This window comes from Colossoma macropomum, unplaced genomic scaffold (assembly GCF_904425465.1).
Source record: "Colossoma macropomum unplaced genomic scaffold, Colossoma_macropomum, whole genome shotgun sequence".
Lineage (NCBI taxonomy): Eukaryota > Metazoa > Chordata > Actinopteri > Characiformes > Serrasalmidae > Colossoma > Colossoma macropomum.
In genome coordinates this window covers 702,126-722,983 of record NW_023495870.1, presented here as the reverse complement: position 1 = coordinate 722,983, position 20,858 = coordinate 702,126, and the positions used below count along the sequence as shown (strand labels likewise).

The following is a 20,858-nucleotide window of genomic DNA, read 5'->3' as shown; positions in this document are numbered from 1 at the left end:
GCTGCCTTTTAGACACTGTCTCATTTAGAAACACCAGTGCTTATTTCAACATGACTGTATCAAGCCGCATTCTGCATATGGTACCACAGCATGGATGCGTAATTAAAGAGCGTGGGCACTAGACTGGCCTTCCTTTATAACAGAAGAACTTTTGCTTTCAAAAGTGGATTGTGTCTTCAGCAGCCAAACGATTATTAATGTTGGGAAAAGGCAAGGTGATGAATCACAGTGGTAAACATGCTCTTGTCTCAACTTTTTTTTTTGGAATCAAATTTGGAATGACCGTATATTTACAAAAAACAAAAAGTTCAAAAGTTAAAACATAAAATACTGTGTTTTTTGTATTTTTTCAATTCGATACTAGTCAAATAGAATTTACCAATCGCTGCTTCCTTTTTTATTAGCTTTTCACATACTGTTCCAACTTTTTTAGAACTGATTTTGTAAATAGGATAGAATAAAATACATTGAAATAAGAAGAGTTAAGTACAAAATCATAAAACAAACAAAAGAATTGAGCATAAAATGAAACACTGTTGGAAGTGTATGAAAAAAATATACAATAGATGCGTAATGAAGCCCACCATCATCACAGCTCTGCAATGCCATCTTGTGACTGAAACGCACCGTAATATTGCACCTACGAAAATTCCACCCTCTGCTTCCACCTGCTGGCTAAAAAGGGTTATTGAGGTATAAGAGGAAGACATTTTTTCTGGCTTTGTTCTTGATGTTCCTTAAAAGTGGAGGGTCAGATAATAACATGACATATTACAAAGATTTAATCAAATTGTATAAATCTGTACTGTATTATACTGTGTCCTTATAAATTAATTAATTCCTTTAGTCACTAAACAACTACCAAAAAATAAAATTTAGGTTTCAATTGGATGTATTTTGCCTTCATTACACTCTCAGAAAAAATGTATGTAACTATCACTGGGGCCCCTTTTGTCCCTGGGGTGACACAGTACTTTTATTTCTAACAGTGTAGTACATTGTGAATGCTATACTAAATGCTGATACTTTACCATAAACAGATTTATAATGTAGCAAAGCACAACTATATCACTGCATTTAATAGATTGCATGTACTGCAAAGAAAAAAAAAATCCAAAATTCTTTTTTCCCCATACTCTTAAAACAAAGGCTGAAAGTGGTGGAAGGCAACACTGTCATCAATCAGAGGCTTGAGTATTTGTCATTGGAGGGATAGAACCAACTTTTTGTGTGGAAATAAGCCATGAAATCGGATGGTGTGCAGTAAATTGTCTGGTTATTTAAAATCAGATTTTCATAATGACAGAATAATCAGAATAACCAACTACTAATATCATCTACTCATCATCGTATCCTCATCTTATAAAATACTTGTCTACAAATTTTCTTTATTTTATGTTGTTTGCCTTTGTTAGTTTTACCTTTTGTGACCCTGTTCAAGTCTGGGCTGCAGACCACTCTGTAACTGCAAGGGAGCAGTAAAATGCCACATATTCCCATATTTACAAATGTGTGTCTCATCTGAGCTAAGAGCTATTGCACCTACTGAAATATGTTCATGTTTTGTATGAGACCTTGCTTAGGCCTTTCAATTCGTCATCTAGTCACTCTTTTTCTTTTTTAACCCCCCGCACTCCCAATGTCTACTCAGCTGTATATTTACCTAAAAATCATTCTAAATATTTGAATATTCATGGCAATGCAAAAGATAACAAATCACCTGGCTAGGTCCTCAGCTAAAATGGGAATTAGTAGTGCTTTTTTCAATGTTTTATGTCTTTTTTTTAAACTTGAACATATTTTACATACATTTTAAAACATGAGGTCATGAATTTTATGCCAAAACAATGAAAAATTATCCATAGTTTAATCCACAGACTGCTCTTGCTCTAACTGTATGACGAGTTTTGAAAAAGTGACCTCAGTATTGAAAAATGTGTGTAACCAAATGTAAAAAAAAATGACGGGTTGTATGAATGTGGAAGGCATTATTTAAGCTTGAACAATTTGGTTACTGTCAGAGAAAATGAGCCAAACATGCAGTGCATTTATTTGTGTTTGTATGGTGGGTGGGTGGCATTGGGGGGGTAAGATATTGGGGGCTCTTAGGGTCCAGAATGGTTCTGTCTGTTCCCCTATGAAAGGATTGGAAATGTAGGAGCAGTATTCAAATGCAAATCATCAATTAAGCTAATTGGCAAAGTTACAAAATGGCTTCCTGCGTTAAGTTACCATTATGATAGAGCAGAACAGTTGAATTATTCATAACAATTACCATTTTTTGTGATAAAAGCAGTAGGTTCTGCCTATTCACAATTCAATGTATTATTACATGATCTTGATATGGCATCATCACAGATGGGGTGTTCCATAGACTTGATGTGGAACCTTTACTCTCCTGCCATTTTCTTTGCTTTACAGATGCTGTGCAGAATGTAAATAAAAATAGAATGCAATGATATGCAAATCATGTAAACCATATTTTTAAAGGAAAATACTACAAAGACAACATATCAAATGTTGAAACTGAGAAATTTTGTTGTTTTTTGAAAAACATTTGCCCATTTTGAATTTGATACCAACAACACACTCCAAAAAAGTTGGGACAGGTGCATGTTTACCACTGTGTTTCATCACCTCTTCTTTTAACAACACTCTCTAAGTGTTTGGAAAGTGAGGAGACCAATTGCTGTAATTTTTAATGTGAAATGTTTTCCTGTTCTTGTTTGACATAGGATTAGCTGCTCAACAGTTCGGGGGCTCATTTGTCATATTTTTCATTTCACAACACTCCACATGTTTTCAGTGGTGACAGGTCTGGACTGCAGGCAAGCCAGTTTAGCCAATGCTGTTGTACTACATGCAGAATGTGGTTTGGCACTGTCTTGCTGAAATAATCAAGGCCTTCCCTGAAAAAGACATCATCTGGATGGCAACATGTGTTGCCAAAGCATGTATATATCATTCAGCATTAAGGGTGCCTTTACAGATGTGCATGTCACCCATGCCATGTGCACTAATGCACCCCTATACCATCACGGATGCAGGCTTTTGAACTGTGCACTGATAACAAGCCGAGTCTTTAGCCCAGAGGACACAGTGTCCATGATTTACAAAACAAATTTCAAATGTTGATTCGCCGGATCACAGGGCGCTTTTCCACTTCACCTCAGTCCAGAGAAGGTGGCAGCATTTCTGGATCCTGTTTATATGTGGTTTCTTCTTTGCGTTTGAGTTTTAACTTGCATTTGTGGATGCAGCGACAAACTGTTTTCACACGGTTTTCAGAAGTGTTCCTGAGCCCATGCATTGATTTCCACCAGAGAGTCATGTCAGTTTTTAATGGAGTGCCGCCTGAGGGCCCAAAGATCACAGCCAGCAAGTACTGGTTTTTGGCCTTGTCCCTTGCGTGCAGAGTTTTCTCCAGATTCTGTGAATCTTTTAATGTTATTATGTACTGTAAATGATGAAAAGCAAAAGTTCTTTACTATTTTGTGTTGAGAAACGTTATTCTTGAATTGTTGCACTATTTGCTCGTGCAGTCTTTCGCAGAGTGGTGAACCCCTCCACATCTTCACTTTTGAAAGAATCTCTGGATGCTCTTTTTTATACCCAATCATGTTACTGACCTGTTGCCAATCAACCACCAGATTTTTTTTTTAGCATTACACAACTTTACCAGCCTTTTGTTGCACCGTCCCAACTTTTTTGGAACGTGTTGTTTGCATCAAATTCAAAATGGGCATATATTTTTCAAAAAAACAATAACATTTCTCAGTTTCAACATTTGACATGTTGTCTTTGTACTGTTTTCAATGAAACATGGGGTTTAAATGATTTGCACATCATTGAATTTTGTTTTTATTTACATTTTGCACAGTGTCCCAACTTTTTTGGAAATGAGGTTGTACTTGTTTTATCTTGAAAGAAAAAGGACACCCTCTAGAGGAGCATGTGAAAAAGTTTCATAGTAGAGCTTTAAAGTTTTGATGTTCAAAAAAATTTAATAATTTATTGATATAGTGATAGCTAGGCTGTTGCCATGGCTTGCCAGGTTGTTGCTAAGATGTTTCTAGGCTGTTGCTCTGAGGTCCCAGGTGGATGCTAACATGTCGCAATGCTGTTGCTTTGCCGCTGCTGTGGTGTCCAGTTGCTAAGTTGTTGCTGGGCGGTTATAGTAGCTATAGTATCCCAGGTGGTCGCTAGGGCATTTGTTAGTTGGTTGGTATGGTATCTCAGGAGATTGCTAAGGTATTGCTAGGCCATTGCTGTGGTATCTCAGGTGGTTGCTAAGGTGTGAAGAGTGTGTCATGTGTGTGATGTCGGTGGTATATGTGGAGGGTATGGACAATGTGATGTGTGTAGAGTGTGTGTGGTGTGTGATATATGTGTGATGTGTTTGATGTGTGTGTGGAGTGTGTGGTAAGTGGTGTGCGTAAAGTGTTTATAGTGTTTATAGTATAGTGTGTGTTGTGTGTTGTGTTTGGTGTATGATGGTAATATAAAACTTGGCTACAGGTTGTAGACTGACTGTGGTAGAGTATAAGGTAAATGTGTGAGGCGTATATAGTATATAAGGGAATAGACGTATAACTGAGTTTCACTATGTTGAATGGTCCCCATTCATTCCTAGGCAAAAAAATTGTGTTTAAAAGAATACGTACATCAAATTGGTTCAAAAAGCACAAGCATACATCTACGTTATAGATTCTACAACTGTGCAAAGTTTGGTGGTTCTAGTACGAAAGCTGCAGAGTGTGAAACGTTTCAAATTTTGAGTGTAATATAATAATAAAGCACCAACTTTTTAAAGCCAATTTAATTAAACCTCCTCACACATATTACTTGCTATTCAAGGTAATACCAAGTATGCTATCAGTTTGTTTGTCCAATGTGTGAAAAACATTAGATATTTCAGGTAGAACCAAAGACAATAAATGTGGCTTGTTACTCGACAAAGATGCATGCAGACCAACCTTTGAGAACAACTGCATGTTTCTTGCTTTCCATGTTTCTATAAGCTTTAAGAATTACTTGGTGCTCTATGATCTTCGTGAAAGATTAAAATTCAAGACATGGCTTCTTTCCCATGTGAATACGAAGATTATCTGAAGGTTTTGCATACCATGTGTATACATCTGTGACATTGACCGTGTTAAGGCCTTTGTACACAGAGGTCAGATTTTTTAGTAATGTCAGCTTGAGTACATGCAGTCATTAAAGCAAAAGGGGGACAAACACTAAGAAATTCGGAAATCAATGTAAATATAGCAAAGATTTTACTTTACTCTTGGATAGTTATGCTGATAATATAATTTGTAATGAAAAACATTGTATTAATTTAAAGCAGAATGTAAAATAGAAGCATTTAGGTCTCACTAGTGGTCTCGGTGGTCTTTTGGACCCCACTGTACATAATAAACTATATTATACAAATACTGTATTATTTTCAATAAACTCCCCATATTTGAACAGCCAAAAATGACCTGGCTTAATGAACTTCTTATACTCCAAAGTATTTTTCTGATTTTCCACCTGAATTTATTTGTATTTTTTCTAGAAATACAGTTTTTGCATCACATGTCACTGTAGAGACATCATCTGTCATTACCAGTCTGTGGCTTAGATTTGTGCCACTATAGGTCATGCTTCACCACAAAAGACTTCAGCACAATTCCTTTTGTAAAAATTTAGTGTAGGGTCAGTATAGAAGCTTTTAGTTTTCAAGTTTTAAGACATACACATGTGTATATTGTCGTGATGCATATGTAAGACATTTAGACTTATAATATATGCATACAAACCATTATATATATATATATGTGTGTGTGTACATATGTATATATCTACAGTGTACCTCACAATTTTTGTTGATGTTCACCTTAAAATTAATAACTATAAGCACTGAATATTAGGTATGTTTCTGTGTTATTTTATTATAGGTGTGGATCACTCTGGAGCTCCTGTCACTGCTTAGGGAGGTAGAGGCATGAACTTTCTTCATTTTTACTCATAAAGACTGTAGCATCCAATATGAGGGCATATACCTATGTTTAAGAGATGAAGTGGCTGTAAAATGAACAGCGGGTAACAAAATGTTCACTAAACCGAGCCACAGATCGCATATATCACAATAACATCCTCCACTCAGCATTTAACCGCACTACAAACACCTAAACAAAACGGCTACACACAATGGTGTTGCTATTGCCTCTATTATGCTATTTGATTCAGAAACATTGATAATTGAAGAAATATACTCTCCTCACATGATTCAGAAAAAATTGTTTATACCTTTATAAGCTCTAGGTTGCACTACTATAATGCCTTGCTATCTGGTTCCAGTAGGTGCTCCATTTAGTCCAGAATGCAGCAGCCAGTCTTATTAGAACCACCAAGGTTGACAATATTACCCATTAAATTCTATGCTTGTACATTTAATACTATGTATTTATTTATTGACCTAAATGCTATACATGTTTTTACCTCACATTATCTAGTGAACTCCTGATGTATTGTGATCTGCCATGACATCATAAAGGGCAGGCTCTCTGTGTACCTAGAATTATGAAAATGGTTTACCTGCAACTTGCAAGTGGATTAACTAAATGATTATTTGATTTTTATACTAAGTAAACACCTATGGCATCTTTAAGAAAGAGTTGCCTGGTATTTTTGATGGCATTTTTCTGCTGCCCTAGGCCTTTTTTTTTATATTTGGTTTTGAATACACTTTTACATATCCTGTATATTTCCTTGTCCAGATGCACACTTTCCAGATGCAAAATGTAATAACAAATGTAGTTTATTGATAGTAGTCAAAACAGTGGAAGTATTGTGATTATTATATTCAGTACTCTACATTAAATGACCTCTGTGACATATTTAGCCTAGGTCAAAAGACACAAAAGTTTGACTTCTGCTTCATATTGTCATTCTAAGATCACATTTTACAGAGTTGATTAGAGCAGTTTTGCTTTATTCCACTGTCACAATTATTTTATTAATTTGGACCAAACGGAACATCTGGACATTTAAATGTGAGTCATTATGTGTGCTAAACAGATGCTGTTTTATGGCTATTTACAGATGTCTCTCTGACCTGTTTCATATGGATGAGGACATTTCTTGCTTAACAAGATCAACATTTTGACATAAAACATTTTTGAAAAATATCATGTTTTTTTTTTTTTTTTAATGACTTACTTTGGACCAGTCTTCTGACAGGTCTTGCAATACACAGAAAGAGAAGCAATATGCAAAACTGCCCAAGGTATAGTATGTTTGCTTTCATGAAAGCATTTGACTTTATCTAAAATGACTAATGATAACTCATATACTTTTATGTCCAGGATGTTGTAATGGCAAAAAGGAACTTACACTCCTTGTCGTCTTTATATAATCTACCTCATTGGCGTGAAAGATGCTGTAGTGTTTCCAGTTCAGTAACATGAGAGCCACTTGAGAAAAGTGGAGGAAGCTAGATACTTGTATTTATTGCATAACTATTAACTATAACTAAAAATATTAAGAACATGGCATAAATGATGAAGGGAGAAAAGGCTTTTGTTTTTCAGTGCTGCTATATGCTGATTGTTATGTGTTACATCATTCTGTTACATTGACTCCTGGATATAGACAGATAGTGAGCTAAGCTACAGTGCCACTTGGCATGCCTTTGTATTGTTTCCATGTTGCTTGTGCCTGGCTAACAAGAGTTCTCTGTCAGATGACCTTTTCCCTTACCCATCATTCAAACATGAAAGTGAACAATGTTTTACTGTCTTATTTACTGGTTTACAATTGCAGACCTAGAAAGACCTTTACCAGGGGTGGCATGTTCATGTGGCACCTGTGTCTATTTTGTACAGAATTATATAGTTAACTAGCCATGCAACCCCCTGACCGCTGAGCAAACTTTAAAAACACGCAAAACAACAGCAACTAATATGTGTAGTTTATCTTTACTGATGCATGTGGAAAATAACTTTGTCTTTAGATTCAACTGCACTGATTTTATCACTGAGTCCTTTGTGACTTTCTTAGGACCTTTCTGAGGCCTAATGTTCTTAATACAGTTTTGCATTTTAGAGGCGGCAGAATTGGGGTAGCAAGCACTATGTAGGGGTTAGCGGCTGATACGCTTTTTCACCCCTTAGATCTGCCCCCTGCAAGTTTATTTACTGTGTGTGTGTGGCCACAACTGCAGTAGCCATAATTAAGTGCTATAGACTGGAACTTCTTCTATGGCCGCCTATTGTCTTTCATTTATGTCACCTACCAGTTGTCAGGTACCCTGGCTTCACTGGAGCTCACACTAAGTATGCTATGCTATATCCTTTTTTGCAGATAATATTTTATCCCTCACTCCTCCTGCTTCACTATCATATTGTCATTTTGCACCGAACAATGCTGTTTTTTTTCCAAAGATTTTAATGTATTACTGTTTTGTGTCTGCACTGTGATCCCCACAATGATCCTGTTACATGTGGTTAAACCAGGGGTGTCCAGTCTTATCCGCAGAGGGCCAGTTTGGCTGCAGGTTTTCACTCCAACAAAGCAGGAGGTCACCTGTTAAATGTTTGAAGACTAAGACCAACTGATTAAACAACTAGAATCAGGTGTGCTCCAGCTTGTTTGGAGTGAAAACCTGTAGCCACACCGGCCCTTTGCAGATAAGATTGGACACCCCTGGGTTAAACAGTTAAACATTGCCAAGTTCAATGAACAGTACTCATAAGCTGCATCAGAATAGTTGAAAGAAATTTCATTTCTGGTCTGCGTTCCTTTATTTTGGCTGATCTGGTAGCCATGTGGACCCACATGCTATCTGCTCTGCACATATATTTAGTGAGGCAGTGGGTTACAGATCAGGCAAAATCAAGGAATGCAGATAACTGAAGTTTCATTCAGCCACCAGATGCAGCCATACTTACAGACTTTCACAGTGTCAACTTTTACACTGTCATTTGGTAATGATGTGTATAACAAACTAGTGATGCTTGTGATCTTGAAAACCTTAATTTGTTTCTTTCTCTTTCTTTCTTTCTGTGCAATGGTATGTCTCTGATGCATCCCCTTGTTCTATGGCAGGAGAGTTATTTATAGTGAGGTACTGAAGAGGAGAGTTCTTGGAGTGGTGTTCATTTCATGATAAATGAAATTCCTTGGCCCTGCCTGCAACAATAGGGCTGAGAGTAGTCAGCTTAAAGAGGGGAGTTAGTGAGTTGCAGCTGTCCAGCCTGTCATCTCTTGTCTTGTGGTTCTCCAGCCTTCTCACACCTCTTCTAAACAAAGATTACATAGAACAGAGGCACTGCTACATCTGATATCAGCACTCGCAAATGGCTGTTTCACATTGTGCTGTGAGAGCTACTGTATCATGGCAAAATAAAATGTCATGAAAACTGCATTTTCTAGGCAAAGCAGTATAAATTCGGAACACTGCTAACCAGGTCCTAACCAGGTAAAATGATAATGACTTACTGTCACTATATATGTGGTGCCTTGAATGAACATTTTAAGAGGAAATTACAAATTGCTGCTCTTTGCACATTTTGTAAAACAACGTAGATTGTTTCAAGCATAAGAAGGAATGAATTGCATTCATATGAGCAATAAAGCCTCAGTGTGTGTACAGAATTCATACAGGCAGTGTAGGGTAAAGTTGTACATATTGTTGTTTCTAAGATTAACAGTAACCTCAGCGATGCCCTGTCACAACACTGTCAAAAAGCAGTTTTACAGTCCTTCAAAGTGTTTGTTTAGGCAGCAGGGTGAAAAGCTTAAAGTGAATGTGTTTCTCTTTTTCTTCTATACGTGTTTCTAAACCCAATACATTATCATCATTTAATCATTTGTAAAAGAACCATATTGGTATATGAATTGAAGCAGGCATAATCTGGACACGTATATGAACGAAAAACATCAGTGCCACATACTGTAGCTGCACAACCGATATATAAACTATAAGAGTAACATGCATACATTTCCATACAGGCTAGATTATTAGGACAATAAGTAAGAAATTAAATTTGAAGATATGCTCAATGTCCCTGGAATACATGTTTATTTTGCCCCAGTGAGGTTGGATTGTTTAGGCAGAAACAATCTAGTTGTCTAGATGCCTGTTAAGAGCTCCATCTTCAAGAATGATAAAATAAACCATCAAATCACAGACATAAACACTACTGGAACACTGTAACAGGGACAATAGAACTTTTTGGTTATGAACACATATTGATTACACTTTGAAAGTTTGAGAAAATCACCCTTTTTGTTATGTAAGAAGCACATGCTGGTGTTTGTTTTTTCTGCATTTTAACAAAGCATTTGTGGAGAAATCGTATTTTGTTGAATATGCATATCCAGGACAAACACAAGCCTCAGACATAGAAATGGAGATCCGATGATAAATTATTTGCTTTGATGCATTAGAATGCCTCATTGTCCCTTTGGAAAATTAAAAACAGAATAAAAATAATAATAATACTAGTGAGCAGCAAAAGCCAAATGAAAAGAAGATGCTTGCGGTAATTCTCAGTATCTGATTGTCAAGGGCTATGTGAATGTCAGCATACTTAAACCCTCAGAGACTTTAAGGTGCATTGACTTTTTCATGATCTTATATAGATCAGAGAGATCATAGCGATAAATCTGCCACTAGGTGTCACTAAGTCATCTGATACACTGCTGGAGCTACTCTGTTGACATGAAGGAAAAAAGAACAAATAGTCAAAAGTGTAGATTAATGAGATGTCAAATTTAAAATCAAGCATCTTTACATACCTGTTAACATCACATATTAGATGATTTGTCTTTTCTTTTTCTGACACACTGTGTCTTTTCTCCTTGTGATAATTTGGTACAAAATTATCATATTGAGGAGATGGAATAAGGTTTTATATAATAAATCAACTACAAATTTTATATATATATATATATATATATATATATATATATATATATATATATATATATATATATATATATATATTTACCCTACAAGGCTGCAATGACTACAAACTTATATTTAACATAATGTTTTTCCACATTACCAAGTACTACCTTCTGGTTCTCTCTTTTTAGGTATTAGATGTAACAATATCTTTGATTTCTTTCTTACTTTTCAGCTGTATGTGTGGTCCTGCTTCTGCCTGGTCCAACCCAGCACCACTGCACTGATGTCTTGTCTGATGCTGTGGTAACCCTACTGTGGTCCTGCTGTGTCTGTTTTTGGACCTCTTCATTTAATTTAATGAACTGCTGTCGCTTCCCTGAAGAAGAACACATGGTAAGTTGTAATCTCCTAACCTGCCATGTGTTCATTATACATCCTGTATTCAGTGCTGCACACTCAAAATCTCTTCCTAGACCTTTACCAAACTTTTAATATTGGTTTCTGGCTTGTCTCAAAGATCACTCTACCCCATCATCCTAATGTATTTAAATTTTTCAGAAAAGGATGGGCTCTACTTTTGAGTTTTGGCTCTTCTCAAGGTTGCACTCTCATGCTATTTCAGGTTTTCCTTTGTGGCAGTTGTCCTTGAGTTGTTTTTGAAAGCAAATCATAAAACAATTGCTTTGTGTATCTTTAAAGTCTATGTGAATCAAAATCCTAACACCTTTTCCTTCTGTATCATGGAGTATATCGCTGCTGTCCAAAGAAAACCAAGTATCTCCATTTTTGTCAATTTTTATTTTATGATGAATGGACCAATAGAAATGCTCTAAAATCACTTGACATAAAATCTCTTTACATTAACTTACATTGAAACATAAGTGTGTTTTTGCCCTCTCCTGTAAAGTTCCTATTTTGGAGATACCCGTTTTTCTTTGGACAGAGACGATATGCAAGTGAAACACAGAATCATGTATGCCTGAGCTAGCAGAGCGTTTTTCTCAAGGATAGGTAGGAGTGATAAAAGAAAATGATATTATTAGTTAATCTAATTTTTCTTACCCTCTGAAGCATGGTATGTTATCAAAAATCAGAAGATGTTTTTGAGGCAGGCATTTCATTTCAATCAAAGATTTTGGAAAAGCAAAAATAATATGATGTGCTTCATATGACGTAACAAGGAAAAAGGTTGACTTTAATATAGTGATCATATGGACTTTTTTTGGCCCTTGCCCTATTTGGCTCCTTTGGTCCCTGTATAAAATGCAACATCATGTTTTTGGAGCCTGAGCCACTGACATCTGCCTATGAATAGGCCTGAAGTTGAGGCAGAACACACTTGCCAGAGCCCTCGCCATTTGTGAGGTGGCTGCCGAATCCATCCTTTGAGAGACCTTTCACATCCCCATTCTCCCACAATGCATTTCAGCTTCACCACCACCATTCTACTGATTCTCCCCCTGGTTGCCATTCAGTCTGCAATGTCATTTTCAGTAATAGGACTTCAAGCATGATCAACTTCGAGACTCCTCATCGGAGGCAGAATGGACAAAACTGTTTTTTGCCAAAAAGTGTTCACTCGCTTTGAACATTTCCCCCATTTGCGCTCTCTCTTTCTCGCTCTCTCTCTCATGCCCTCCTCTGTGCCACAGTGTGCAGTGGCGCTCTGCACTTGGCTACTCATGGCAGGACAATCGGTACTTGAGCAAGGCAATATCATCCCACCAGCAGCTCCCCTAACAACCTCTTAGTCACAAGAGAGCAGGGCATCTCGTAAAAGTAGCACAAAGATGTATTAAAGGCAGTAAATATACACATCTAGCCCAGTGAACTGTGAAAGTTGTGAATTGGTTTTTAAAGCTTTGTTAAGACCAGAAAGCACAGATGTTAAAAACAGGTTCAGATGTAGCGACAGATGGTATTTGATTATGAAGCAGACTGTTCATGTAATGCAAAGATGCTGCTTCAGCCCAACTGCAAGGAGCCTGTCTGCTTAAAGCTCAGGGGGAGGGAGTAGGGGGACTCAGGTGGCCCCAGAGGTTCTGTCTTCATTCCAAAGAGGAGGTAAAAATAACAGGTGACAGGAAACAACCACCAAGAAACAATTCGGCACATTTAGCCATGTCTGTGCAATGCTTTTTCCTCTAGGATTTGGTTGTGGTGCTTTATCCTCTGTCTGCAGCAGTGGCATTTAAATCTAAACAGCTGTAGGAGCATCTGTAATAGACTATGATGCCAGGAGGAACGATGAGGTCACTGTCTTCTCACAAAGTCACTGTCACACATGCTTGAGTTGGGCCTTAAATAATTATCAAAAAGAAAAGGCCCAGATTTGCCATGAGTAGTGACAGGCTGCCGTCTGTGTACTGCAAAGCAATTCAAGGTGAGATTTCAGTTTGGACAAATCAGTTTCCCACAATATAACAATCTGAAAATGCGTTCAGTTTAGAACAACAAGACAGCATCATTGTCAAATTTATTCATTTGACTTATTGAAAGACATCTAATATTTTATTGCAAAGGCGTACATGTTTCACACAGCCTTTGCCTTTATTCCCACAGCTTTGAGTGCAATTAATAACAGTGATTTTTCTCTCCTTTTTTACCGGTAAGAACATGGGAGCAACATTATTCTTGTGTTATCTCTTTAGGGAGGGAAAAAGGAGAGGGGGAGGTGGTAAAATTTTCAACAATGAACGGGCCAACACAAACACAGCTGTTTTATTGTTGTGCTGTTAAGATGTGCCTTTCAAAGCCGCGCTGATGAAATCAAACAGAAGGGGAGCGGTGCACAGTTCCGCTTGTCATTATGGTGCAGAAGGGGGAGTGACCCTACCTCCTGTTCAGTGGAGTCGCTGGAGCGCTTGGGCAGCTAAAGTGCCTCTTTGTATCAGCCTATAAATTATAGCGGTGGCTGCCTCACTTCTCTCAGCACCGTGCTGCCACAATAGTCACACACCACTCTTTTCTCCCACTTTTGCCGAGCATACATTTTAGCTCGCAAATGTGACCAAACACTGTTATGTTTATTAGGCAGAATTAATCTTTCTCTCGTTTCAGTATTAATTCTATTATATTATGGAACAATAAAAGAAAACCTCTACTGCAGTCCCTTGATCTGGACAATTTGAGTGAGAACAATGGTGATGATATTTATTGAGTTGCTTTTTTTAATTTCAGGATCCTATTTATATGAGGAGAGTTTGAAAAAATGATGAACGTTGTAGAATTAAGAAAACAAGAACTCTAAGTACATATTATACACACCATCAGCCATTCTCTTTATAGGAGATTCAAGAGCCCCTGCCAATATAAAATTGGTGTGGTACCTTCTGAATGATCACAAAAGAGGCCACATCTAGAACTTTGTTTTTATTTTGCACAAGCTTGCATATATACTGCACGTACATTCAGTTCCAAGGAGATGGAAGGCACACAAGGCAATTTGACTACTGTGTTGTGTTCGGGGTACAAAGCAAAGGAGATCGAGCAGTTAGAATTAAAAAAAAAAAAAAGAAGAAGAAGAAAAAACCTCTAACACAAACGTTTTTCACGTTCCAACCCAAACAAAGTAAATCAAGTTCCTCAAGCAACTACTGTTTATTAAATCACAATGGCTACTTACACTTCAATAACTTTTTGCCTCTGTGGAATTGGAAGAGGACATTGTTGTGTTTTTGAATTCTACCAAATAATATTGAAGTACATCTTCACGAATTGTACACCAAATAAGTTATGATAAATTAAAACAATAAATTACCAAAATTCTGAATGGAAAACTGACAGCAAAATCCACAATGTAAACATGACTGTTTATGTATACATATCAAATAGAGTCATGAGCATCTTTCAAAATACATTAAAGAAAATGGACATGAACTTTAAATATTGTACTAGAATTGAAGAAGTCTGTCATACAAAAAGTGTAACAATACTATTTACATTATATTGCTAAATAATAGAAAGGCAGTGGTATTATATTTACATAAATGTCAAAACACGTTTACAACCCCTTTTGGAAATGGAATATTTCATAAATATAGCAACAAATCTATGCATAAATCTTTCATTTTCAGCTCTCTCTCTCTCTCTCTCTCTCTCTCTCTCTCTCTCTCTCTCTCTCTCTATCTATCTATTTTTTCTTTGTTGTTAAAAGCAGTTTCCAGTTATATATCTGTGACTTCTGATGAAAATGAAGTTGGGTGTTAAAGTGCAACAAACCCAAGATAAACTTGACAATTAGCTGTGGCCGCAGAGCTAATTCGCTGGACCAAGTGAAAAAGATCAGAGTGAAAAAGCAAATGTTTTAATTGAGCATGTTTATGCATTAAAACACAGCAGGAATATAGCAGGAATGCATGAATGTCAAACCCACAATCAAAACCCAGACACTTCCAGTAGCAGAAATTACTCCAAAAACTATGATGATGCTATGATGCCAGTGTAAAAACTTAAACAGTGAAAAACTGTTGGTCTACAGTGAAAAAAAAAAATTTAAAAAACGTATATAGTCATTTAAAAAAAACTATATAGGGCCTATATAGTTATGTGCACATGGGCACACACACACACACACACCCACCCACACACTACACACACACACATGATGCAGTATTGCTTTGGTGCTACTTTAATGACCTAGAACCAGAAACTTTCCTGATGCACTGAGAGCTTCTGCATGGTGCTTCAATAAAAATCATACAGTTAAGTAAATGAAAGGGTAAAAAAGCTCTCATCTTCCTACTTTAACAAAATACATCAATTTTATGAAAGATTCACTTATTTACTATCTAAGCAATAAGAGCATGTCTTTTAAAAAGAAGGCTGTTGACCGTTTTCCTCATTTCAATATACATACAACAAGGCATATACAGAATTCTTTTGATATATTTTTTCTTTTACGAAAAAAAACATTTGCTGGTGTTAACAGTTCTAGGCACTGACAGCAAATGGTTATTTTTTTCAGTAAATGCAAGACTAATTTTTTGTGGGAATAATAGTCTTATGTGAGACATTACACTTAAGCATTTCCTGATGATTTTGCTACTTGCTATATGATTAGCATGTTGGGTCAGTAACACACTTTAGGGCAGTCATCAAACAAGATTCAGTGTATCTACAGTGGGTTATAACGGCACAATGTATTAAAAAGGGACTTAACATGCACTGCTGTTTTTTAAATTGCTTTAAAAAGTGTGTATACATGTGTGTGTGTATGTGTGTGCATGTATGGTGGTGTCAAATTCTTATTTGATATCACAATTTACATGTTTATTGTTTGCTTTGTTTTTAAATGTGTGTATACAAGTGTGTGTATGTATGTGCATGTATGGTGGTGTCAAATTTTTATTTAATATCACAATTTACAAGTTTGCTTTGCCCGTGACAGGTAAAAGGCCAGCACAAGCAAAAGAGACCATGAATCAATGTGGACCAGCCAAAACTTTGATAGAGGGCTATACAGTTTTATCAGTTTTGAACTTTTTTTCCACCTCCACAATGCATAGTGAAAAGCTTGGCACTTTGTTACACTCATTGTGTGTGTGTCCAGTGACTGCGGATGGTGCCAGGTCTGGCAGCAGAATGACAACACTTCGCCCTCTTTTGTGCTCATTCATCTAGAAGTCAGCAGGTTTTAAGGCTTTGTGATGACAATAACTGCATGCCTGTGTTTCAGTTCATCAGCAGGATTTGCCCAATGCAAAGGTTTCCAGGGCAGATCACATGTCTGGACGTTTGCCCTCTTGAGCCATCCTTTATTATGATCTAGAAACTGATGTGCTAGAATTAAGGCCCTCTTTTCTTGAATGGTCATTTTAAGAAGAACAAGAAGAGAACCCTCCTCTCCAGAGTTTTATAAATATTTGATACCCAAACTTTCACCGTGTCAACAATATAAATACAATTATACACAGAATACATAAATATACAAGGAATTCTTTTGCACCTTCTTGTAGCTTTTTTAATTGATGCTACTGTGGACATGGCCTGTTTTATATGTTTGAAATGCACCCCTATATTTCAGTCAGAGTAAGCAATTGCCTGTAAATGACCAAACCCCTTCCCATATCTTTATACGTAAAAATCTGATGCTTGTAAATGCTAAAAAGTAGCATGTGCGTTAAATTCACCAAAAAAATATGTTCAGTGAATGATTAGAAAATAAAGAGCAAGTTCAGTTTTTTTTCCTGTAGCAGGTTGATAACATCAGTAATAATGGGCCTTAAAGTGTGTTAGACTTTGTGTGTATTTGTGCTTCTGTATCAGTTTATGCATGAGCATTGTGTGTTTCTGTGTGTGCGTTAATGTGAGCAACTGTGACAACATGCTTTTTATGAGCAAAAATGGTTTCTCAGTGGGAAGGCGTCCATCTTTTTTGTGCCGAACTGGCTTGCCCCAGTATGAAATAGCCATGTTGCTTAGTTACAGGAGAGGCTGTTCTGTCAAGGAAAAAGCCTATGAGTAGGCCTCCCTCCCTAGAGCCAGTGCTATCAGAGTGGACACAAAACACAAGAACATTGGACCTCAGCCAACACTGAAGAACGGGTAGACTGAAAAATATATGTTACTAGAAAAGGTATAGCCCCTTAATCTTTTTGTTCAAACAATAATTTATTTTATGTAGCATTGTCATGAGAAACAAGAATACCACGGGTCTTTTTTTGCAAGCATTAATAACATTAATGGTAATAATTATATTAATCATAAATAATAATTACATCTATACAAGCTAAAAATTTAAGTCTTATTCAGAAACTGTAATCACACATTGCAAACATCCTGGCATGAAACAAACCCTCAACAAATTGACCAAAAAATAAAAAATAAAAGAGAGAATTCTGGGGTTTCATTACTTACCATCTTGTGGTAAACATAATAATGCCCATTTAAAGGCAAAGGGAAAGGGCTGAGTAAAGATTAAACACAGTTAAAACAATCAGAGTTTATAGACTTTTTTTTTCTCAAAAAAGAAAAAAAAACCACAAAAAAATGAACAGCTAACAGTAGCTGGGGCTTCAAAATAGAAATGCTACCTTATTCTTCATACAGATCCTGGGGAGGAAGGGGATGGTAAAGTGGCAAGCAATACCAACTACTACTCATGCAGAAGCTCCTGCAGACAATTGGGAGATTTGAAAATCTCTGGGACCTCACTGTCCAGCTTGCAGATGACCTTGTATATGGCCTTCTTCCAGGAAGGATCAACATCTTTGCCTGCCACAATGGCATTGAAAAACTCCCGTAACGTGATCTGCGCCACTTCCAGGAATCGCTCCGGAACCTGCTGATACACAAGGAGACAATGACATTAATAAATGTATTATGTTTCAATCTCAGGTCTCTGATTAACCAAAAAAAGCAAAATGGGCTGCAGTATAGGTTGAACAAGACAAGAGAGGTAGCCGCTTGCCGAGCCTAAAGCCTCCCTGGCAGCGCCTGAGTGGGGCAGAACTGCTCTGCCAAGACTGCTGGGACCCAGTGAAATCTCCCAACAGCTTCACTACGCTAATTCCTCTTTGTTTCACTAACTGAAGCACACTCTGCTAGGGCTGACCTGAACACTCATTTGAATATTTACTACACCTCCCACTAAAAAGGAGGTAATTAATTATTAATCATAAATACATAACATATGCATTAACAAGCCCATAGAAAGTATACATACACACACATATATATATATATATATATATATATATATATATATATATATATATATATATATATATATATATATGAACTCTTGCAGATTTTGAAATAATGATCACTAGTTTATCTCTTAAGCTTTTCTAATATGTCATTTATTGCTTAAAAAATCCTTATGAACAATTCAACCGCATCTCCTTTGACTAAAAGTTTATTATCTGATGCCACCCAGAAGTGAGTGAGTTCATTTCTGAGTCGTGGATCCTCTAAAAATTTCTTCCTCAGGCCATCTCAAGATATTTTTCCATGCCACTGTCATTTTCAGCTATCTTGCTTATTAGCAGCCTAGATTCAGTGTCTATTTATATTGTAATGAACTTGTATCACAAAAGTATACGTTATTTATTAAAGAAAGTTATCTAATCCCTTCATGCCAGGCAGTGCAGAGGGTCCCTCTATACTAATTCTGTGCTCCATAATCAGAAGACATCCTCTGCTCAGAGCTTACAGTTGAATAATTTGGGGAAAACATCTAATTGCAATTTTTAGACAGTTATTGCAACTGTGATTTCAATTTGATTATTTACTATAAAAATAAGTGCCTGGCCTTTTTTTCACCCAAGAAGGCCATACCCATATCAGTTTTTTGGGCTTTGGGCACTGACAATTCACAAACTCCTGTTTAGCACCCTTCATACCCCATCTTTGATAAATAAGGCCCAAATATAACCCTGCCTTTAATTAAAGTGAAAATCCACCAGTTCATACAATTCACATTTTTTAGGAATAATGGACAAAAACTATATCCCAGCACTCTTCTGACTGGTAAACACAATTGCTCAATTCACTCTGGCATTCGAATACTGCTAAAAGTGTATGACACCATGCTGTATTTGTCCTGCTCTGCAGGGTTAAAGTCCAGTGGTTGGGCTTATCAATGTGACCCACTCATGTGGAGCAGTGTCAGCTCCTAGCTTAGCATCAGCCCCATCAATCATGGCCTGACTAGCACTCCTCAAAGATCCTGCCAGGTGAGCAGTTGTCTGGACAAAGCATGCCATCCATGTGACCCTAACCATTCACAGCCCTCTTTTTCCATTAAGTGTGTTAAATATACTGTCATCAAAGGCATACCCTTTTAGAAGGCCTTGGCTGGTAGGTCAGCTTTGGGTGCTTCACCACCATAACAACTGCCTGACTTCTGGTGATGCAGCATTAACTTACAGTGCACCTATAAATATCTGATTGAAGAAATCAGATAAAAAAGGTAACAGGTCGTACGTTGCGGATGGGCTGAATGTGTTTATACAGTTACATGTACAACACGCTTCTCTTGTAATCCTTGTATTCAAACTCTCTCAATTGGGCAACATTTTTGTACAGTGCAGTACAATATTTTTTCCCTTCCTCCCTACTCCTTCTCCTGGGGCAAGATCATAGAGTGGAGGGGGAGGGGGGAACCTGCCCAAGTGCTTTTGGCTCGGGCTCTGTCTCCTTCTCCTTCTCCCTTCCCAAGGGGCACAGCCTTCAGGGGTCATTTGTTTGATTATGCTGACTGTCCCTAGCCTCGGCGGTACACAATAAAGGCCTGACATAGCAGCCTGCTTGCCTTCTGTGTCCTGCAGATACTCATCATGAGTGTCAGGACATACCAAGGTTAGTGGTCACTGGGACGGCGCTTGTAGGCGAAGGGCTTGCCAAACGCACTTGGCTGATGAATGAATGTCACATGGAATAGAGGGGGGGAGGCAGAGAGAGAGAGAGAGAGAGAAGGAAAAGATAGGGAGTGGGATTACAAAGGTTATAGATATCCCACCACCCAAGCACCCCCTACAACCCAACTGACAACCTACCCCATCCTCTTTGTTTTTAAAGCTCCTCATTACTAAAAGCTTTAGGATAAACAACAGAACAATCTTGAAATGGATAGAAATAGAGAGACAGAGAGAGAGAAGAGTCTTTCTTAAATTTCTTTGTACTCTTGTTGGGAATCTTTTTAGAATGCTATGTTTTGTGGGTGTATAAACCTTTACGGCAAATTTGTCTCTAAATAGTGCATTTGCCATTTATCACTGTTTTCAGTCCTATTTTCAGTATTTTCTTTACTCACATTATTATTTATGACACTTTCCCCTTCATTAAAAACACTCTTGTAAGTGATTGGATCTGTTCTAAGTATTTTCTAGCCATCCAAGTCATATAAGCGACAGCAAAAAAATAGTTGCTGTAGTGAGAGATTAGTCTGTACTTCATGTAAATTATGCAATTATTAATAGAGAAGAGAGAATATCTTGATTGACAAAAGTGATAT

At 37.2% G+C, this 20,858-nt stretch overlaps 1 protein-coding gene across 3 annotated transcripts in view; it reads right to left on the bottom strand.

Moving 5' to 3' along the window:
- Positions 1 to 14,257: 14,257 nt before the first annotated feature.
- Positions 14,258 to 20,858, bottom strand: part of prox1a (prospero homeobox 1a) — a 33,606-nt gene continuing 27,005 nt past the window's right edge. For all 3 annotated transcript variants that reach the window (XM_036563722.1, XM_036563723.1, XM_036563724.1), the window contains exon 5: positions 14,258 to 18,182. In XM_036563722.1, coding sequence (XP_036419615.1) covers positions 17,997 to 18,182 — 186 coding nt within the window. In that variant the 3' untranslated portion in view covers positions 14,258 to 17,996. The remainder of the gene's footprint in view (positions 18,183 to 20,858) is intronic.